At 33.1% G+C, this 7,154-nt stretch overlaps 1 protein-coding gene across 1 annotated transcript; it reads right to left on the reverse strand.

Moving 5' to 3' along the window:
- Nucleotides 1-636: 636 nt before the first annotated feature.
- LOC123892726 lies at nucleotides 637-4,934 on the reverse strand. Its single transcript, XM_045942580.1, has 5 exons — nucleotides 4,384-4,934; nucleotides 3,462-3,560; nucleotides 3,082-3,126; nucleotides 1,765-1,902; nucleotides 637-1,367 (listed from the first exon to the last, which is right to left on the reverse strand). The coding sequence occupies exons 1-5, from the start codon at nucleotides 4,780-4,782 to the stop codon at nucleotides 1,041-1,043; spliced, it is 1,008 nt and encodes a 335-aa protein (XP_045798536.1). The 5' UTR covers nucleotides 4,783-4,934; the 3' UTR covers nucleotides 637-1,040.
- Nucleotides 4,935-7,154: the final 2,220 nt, after the last annotated feature.

A 7,154-nucleotide genomic window follows, 5' to 3' on the forward strand; every position in this document is an offset into this window, starting at 1 on the left:
TATAGTATTTGTGCTCATTACAGCTCCAAGAGCAATAAATTGATATTTCATTACTTATCCAAAAAAAATCCCAAGCATATAGACTTTTCTGACCAATCTATAATATGGACTACATACATCAAACATTCTATAATATGAACAGGAGGGATTATTGCTCATTGTGCTCATTGCTCATTGAAACAAAGAATGCTCATTTAAGAAAGTTAGAGTATAAGTTCTTTAACTCATGCCTCTACTTCTACTTCAATAGTTATTGCTCATTGTGCTAATTTTACAACTATCAAAAGAACAACTGAACAAGGCAAAACTACAACTTAGAACAGATCACTAGTTTTTTTTTTTTTTTTGATAAGCAAAACAGATCACTAGTTTAACATGGTTCTGTGAATAAGGTGATTAAAATTAAGCTGTAGCTTTTGCTTTTTTATCCACTTGGGAATCTACTACTAAATTATGTCCAAATACTAATAAGTTTAAACGCATTGACCAATTTAAATTTATCAGCATTTGATCACAAATTAGCTTTAGATTCCCAAGTCCTAGCGCAAGATTCGTTGCTTGGTCGGTAGAGCAGTGCTGCCAAAGACCTAAAATATTGCCGTGAAAAAGAAAGAAAGAAAAGTACACGAAAGTGTATAAAAAAAATCTACTAATGCTTCTGGTGTCTTTAGAGCCTATTTTCATTTTCTCTATGCATTCTTTTTCTTTTACATCTATATTAGTTTCTTCAAAGGAAAAGAAAGAAAAACAAATCACGAAAATTCCTCAAAGTCACATACCTATCAAAAACTAGTTGAAGCAGCATACCTAACTCTAATTGTTTTGCAATCTGAATCAGCTATAATTTTGGCGTCAGAATACCTAAATTATTTGAATCCCTTTTTATGCATTCGAGCATGTAGAGAAGGAACTTGAGACGAGATCCCTTCATGTATCGCCTTGATTGATAGATAAACCGTGATCACTTAATAAAGGGAAAAGAAATTTATGAGAGAATGAATGGAACAATGAACAATCTAACAGATTATGCGCCTCATGGCTCATGTGTGTATTCTTCGAAACCGTAAAATAACTGGGTTTTCCAAGATAGAGACAGCAATGTTACTCCAAACATCTGATTTAGTTGGAAGCTGAGAAATTTTCTCTAAAATTTCCATATCTTTAGATAGAACATAGCCAAACACAGTATATTGATCTCTCCATTCCTTGTGATTAGCAAGACTGATGAAGAACTCTGGACCAGAACCAACCCATGCCACAGACCCTCGTTTTATGGCAGGACAATGTTCTTTTGGAATATCTTTGAACATAAATTCATGGGATTCCAATGTTCCTTGAATTAGAGCAAAAGGAGGTCCAAATTTAGCCTACATCATTCAAATTCAAATATTAAACTACAATCGTAGTGCTTAAATTCTAATTTCAAAACAAGCACGCATTAGGTATCTAAAAGGGGGAAAGACAAATTGTTCGGGAGAACCCGAGTTCAAATACTGACTAAAACAATCCTTTGTTAGACTTTACTTACCTGACAACCGAACTCTAGATTGATAGGCTCCCCTTCCCCTCGGAACCGAAGGGTTAAGACCATAAAAAGGGGAAAGGATACATGCAAGATTTTGCATAATCATTTGTGTAAGTAAAAGTTGCAAAGTCTAGGAAAGGGTAGGATCCACTATAGCTCTATTTTAAAGTCTTTGTATTTTCGAAAGGTTGATTTTACAACGTATACCTATGATCTCGTAATCACATGATGAACCTTACCTTTTTTATATGGTTTCCCTGAGCATCCCAAAAACTTCCCCGACTTTCAGCACGATAAATCTGGCAACCAATACAATGAGGCAATGCCAACAGTTCAAGAATGTAGGCAACAGAATGTGGAGCACAGTCTGGCAAAAGCTGTAGCAATGAAAGTTCATAAAATGTTTAGGAAATATAACTCTAGTAATAAAAATAGATAAAAACTAATTGGGATGACATTACAATTTTTCAGTTTCCAGCTTTCAATTCAAACTATCTATTAAAAACCAGATTAACATTAGATTATCAGAAATCATATATCAGTAAGCATTCAAGCCATTGTAACAAGATGTCGACTATGAAACAACATTATAAGTCACATTAACAACATTACCGATACCTAGAAATGATAGAATCCATATCTCACAAGGGCAAAACTACAAGCAGAATTCAAATCTAACTACCCCCTCCGACACAGCCACTCTCCAACTAAAGGAAAGTATGAGCAAAAGACGAGGATGTAATGATGTAACTTGTAAGCAATATGTTCAAGATATAACTATTTCTCGGTACTGTTTATACCAGTGTTGTCAATCGCGGATCACAGAAAATGGGTTTGCTCGAGTTCACCTAGGCTACAATGCTATAGCGCTGTTGTAGCTGCTATTTGACAAGACCTTTGTGTAAATAACTATTGTGGAACGATACTGATTTGTTCAAGTTCCACACCATTGTAGCCGCTATTTGACAACACTAGTTTATGAGTCACTTTTTGTCTATAGGAACTTGCACTTTAATATCGAACATGTCCTGAACTCTGGTTAACAAATTGGACTTTTACTAACCCAAGTACGAAACCATGTTCCTAGCAACTTTAGCGCACCTGCATCCCAAGCTTAAATGCAACAACAAAAAAAAAAACTACCCTTAAAGATTTTTATATATATTGTATTCAAAGTGATCTTCTTCCCAATAAAATGTCTTTAATCCATGCTGCTCAAACCTTCGGCTGGTGATATCAGCAGGGAATTTTATCAACCAAACGAAGTATAATCATAAGTTCAAAAAATTCCTTTATTATTGTAAATTTTTTGTCCCTCTGCCTTAGACACATACATGCACAAACACATTGAGAACCAAATAAGCAATCTACAGATAATTGCATGCTTTTTAGATAGGGACATATCTCATTTGCCAGATTAAATATTATGAAATAGACAATAGAAAATATGATAAAATGCAAGACATATTAAGCATTTTCAGTGCAAAATAAGAAGGTAAAATGTGCAATGAGCATCATAGACAAACAACAAAGTAGACATGTAGAGAAATACTTACTTTTATTCGAAGAATTCCATAGTCAGTTTCCAAACCAACAACCCCCTAAAAGTATAAATATATAATAAAAAGATAAGTATGTAACAAAAATAAATATGTAACAATCACATAGCGTAAAGAAAAGCACAGAACAAAAACCATTATCATGACATAAAACATTGCTTACAAATTAAATGTACTCATGGACAGTTTTCAAGATCATGAAAAAACAAAATTCATTAATACATATCCAGTTCTTAGAATGAAGTGATTATAGCGTAAAGCTGGATTCTCAAAACATTGTTGGATTGGAATAACTTGTAGTGAATGAAAGATGTAATACTTTTGTAAATGCATATAAAATAATGCGAGAAATAATTACAATAACACAATATTCTCACCTCGCCCTTATCAAAGACAAATCCAGAAGTCCACATATTTTCATTTCCTGGGTCTACTCGTTCAGGGTTTAAAGCATCTTTTTGTCGTTTTAACCAACACTGAAATGAAAGAAGAAAATGGTATAACACTATATAAAGTGCATATAAAATTCTATGCCTAAGAGACATGAATTTCCAATCCTTACACAATTTTACATTTCAAGCAACAATAATAAGCTACAGATGCTAAAAAAGTTAATCTTTATAATGATTATAGTGTCAAACCAAGTAATATAAATCATAATCCATATATGAGTATAGTTCAGTTACAGCAAAAAGGGACTACACCAACCACCAAGATTCATATCTATCAAAAATGATGTTTGAGATAATCTTCTCTACAAGTTCATTATGTCAAGTATTAAGTAAACAGAAAAATATAATTCTAATAAAAACCAATTGGAAATTAGGCAAAAATTGAAAGCATTATTATTTATTACTAATAAGATAGGTAGCTATCAGGGTCATGGAACAATAATGGCCCGTTTGGATTAGCTTATTTTTTAACTTATGCAAATAAATAAGCTTTTATGTTAATTTATAAGTTCTCACTAGTAAAAAATTGTATCTTCATAAGCTATGATTTCATAAAATAGCTTAACAAACTTATAAATAATACATAAAAGCTTATTTATTTGTATAAGTTGTTTTGCATAACCTCAAAAATATGTCATTCCAAATGGGCCCTAAATAATCAATTGTGAAGAAAAATCTCCATATTCTAGCTTGATGTTATAATCAATTCTACTCGAGAATATACAAACATGTCAAAATCAATCATACCGACTAGAAACAATTTTGAAATGGAACCAAAATACACAATTATGAATTATGAAGTATAGTATTAACACCAAAATAGAAGAAGATAGAATTGCAACAATACCTCGCCAAATCTAGGTCCACAAGCATCTCTATCACCACACCAAACCCAAGAATTACACAAACAACGTCCACCACCACTACCACCACACATATTCTTACAAGCCATACAACAATCCTCAGAAGAATTAACCTTAAATTTATCACCCCATTTTACAGCTTCACCCCAAAGTTCCAAATGTTCAACCCCTTTACAACATTTTCCTTCTTCCTCACTCAACAAATCATCAAAATCAAAATTTTCAACCAATGTCACATCCTGCATGGATGGCATGGATTCATGGATTGAACCAAAGACCACAGTAAGGAAAAGGTACACCGCGGAACAGGAGATTGTACCTATTAAGAAGAGAATGAAAAGGGTTGATTTACCGAAATCTGAGTCGTTTTGACGACGACCCATTTTCAGATTATGGAGAAATTTTGTGGGTTTGTAATTGTTCCTTTTTGGGACAAGATTGTGTTATGGTGTCCGTAAAGGACCCTGTGATGAGAACAACAACAACAACAACAAGCTTCGTAGGTTTTCATCTTTCTTTTTTTTTTCACGATGAACTTGCGACAAAGGCTAAAAGTAATGTTTCATTGTCACCGTGAACTATAAATTTATGACACGTTGCACCTTTGCTTTTTTTTTTTCCCTCTAGTCTATTTTACGAGTGTAAAGATCCCTTGAAATCTCGAAATTTGTCAGATATCCCCTGAAATTTAAAAATAGGTAAATACTTCTTGAAATTGTAAAACGTCAATCAAATTGTTTTCTGCTCCGTTTACTGAGTCTATTTTGAAGACGTGACAGTTAACTGCATGAGTGGCCTCTGTCAACGTGGTGTCACATTACAATCACATCATCAAAATAGACGTGTATCCTGAGAAATTGATTATGATATACGTCACAAGTAATAATTGACTAAAATTTGCAAAACCAATGGGCTAATTGCTCTAATTTCAGTCAATTAGCCCTCTGATTTTGCAAATTTTAGTCAATTACTCTTATGTGATGTGTATCCTGATCAATTACCCACCTCATGTGACGTGGCACGTATGCAGTTAACAGTCACATCATCAAAATAGACGGAGAAAACAAAGCATGAGGCAATTTGATTGACGTTTTATAATTTCATGGGGTATTTGTCTATTTCCAAATTTCATGAGGGTATTTGACGAATTTAAAATTTTAGAGGGGTATTTGACATTCCACTCATATTTTGCTTTATACTCAACACTTATATATTATTTAGATTTTTTTTTTTACAATAAAGCAGAGGATCGAACCCATAACATACTTATATTATTCAAATCTCTCATCACTATATCAAACCTAATGGTTCATAAATCTTTGTTTTTAGTTCGCAAAATGAAATGGTAAATATCATTAAAACTTACACATTATAATGTTGATTTTAAGTTAGATTTTTCTAAAAAAATTTCGTTAGAGTGTGTTTAGATTAGAAAATATTTTGAGGTAATGTAATTTTTTATTTATTGTATTACACTTAAAATGTTTGGAGTTGAATTTTGATTATATGATGACAAAAGAAATGTATGTGGCAATTACATAGGTTGTAAGTAGGGTTGGGATGCCAGGCGGCCTACGGGCGTCTTCGGCCTGACTTGTTTAAGTTTGACCTGGCCTGTTTATTAAGAATGCTAGGCTCAGATTTTGAAAAGAGCCTATTTACATAAATATGTCAAGCTCGGGCTTTTAAAAAAGCCTACAAAGCCTGATAGGCCGGCCTGTTTATATTTAATAATTATTATTTGTAAGTTTAAGAGTGCAACCTAAGAGGGGGGTGAATTAGGTTATGAGACTTTTTGTTTATTTTTAGAGATGTTATGGTAATTTTATTTTTCTTGAAGGTTTGTGATGAATATATGAATAAAGTGCAGAAAAATAAAAGTGCAGGGAAAGAGAAAATGGACACAAGAGATTTATAGTGGTTCCCTTAATGGTACGTCCACTCCCTTCACACCCCGTGAAGGATTTCACTATGATCTTTATAAAGTGAAACAAGAGAACAATCCTCTCTTTTTCACTCTCTTGCTTCCAACAATCCTGGACAGCAAGGTGATTCCCTACAAAGTGAAACAAGAGAACAATCCTCTCTTTTTCACTCTCTTGCTTCCAACAATCCTGGACAGCAAGGTGATTCCCCTTATAATCTCTACAAAGTGAAACAAGAGAACAATCCTCTCTTTTTCACTCTCTTGCTTCCAACAATCCTGGACATCAAGGTATTCACACTAATCTGAATTTTATACAAGAGTTTGAGTACAAGAGAATTTTGATACAACAAAATTCCAATAATTTGTTTTCACTTAATATAACAATTCAGAATGATAAACACTAAGTGCTCAAGAAACTTTTATCTGATACGAAAGTTAGCAGGAAAGTTTAAAAGAGTTTTGTAAAAGTTTGTACAGAGAATTGTTATAAAAAGTTAAAGAAAGTGATTCATTGTTTTTGAAAATACAATTGCAATGATTTGGAAGAGGTATAATAATGAAAAGGTGTGTTTACGTATCAGAATTTTCAAATGGATGCAGAGGTAAATCGATTTTCATTACCAGGTACATCGATTTCCCTTTCCTTTTTAACGTTAAAAGAAGTTTCAAAATTGCACAGGGTAAATCGATTTCCCTGTGTGGTAAATCGATTTACCTGTCAAAAATTCAGCAACAGAGTGTTGGTAAATCAATTTCCCTGTCAAGGTAAATCGATTTCCCTCTTTGAAAAACAGCATTTCAGAAACAACAGACTATAGGTAAATCAAT

The sequence above is a fragment of the Trifolium pratense genome, linkage group LG6, assembly GCF_020283565.1.
Source record: "Trifolium pratense cultivar HEN17-A07 linkage group LG6, ARS_RC_1.1, whole genome shotgun sequence".
Lineage (NCBI taxonomy): Eukaryota > Viridiplantae > Streptophyta > Magnoliopsida > Fabales > Fabaceae > Trifolium > Trifolium pratense.

Excerpts from the sequence above, each read along its gene's own strand:
- LOC123892726 (XM_045942580.1), bottom strand. The coding sequence starts at position 4,782 with ATGGGTCGTCGTCAAAACGACTCAGATTTCGGTAAATCAACCCTTTTC. Across the intron at positions 3,561-4,383 it reads GTGGACCTAGATTTGGCGAG|TGTTGGTTAAAACGACAAAA; the intron begins GTATTGTTGCAA and ends CTTTCATTTCAG. Across the intron at positions 1,903-3,081 it reads ATGGAATTCTTCGAATAAAA|CTTTTGCCAGACTGTGCTCC; the intron begins GTAAGTATTTCT and ends TCATTGCTACAG.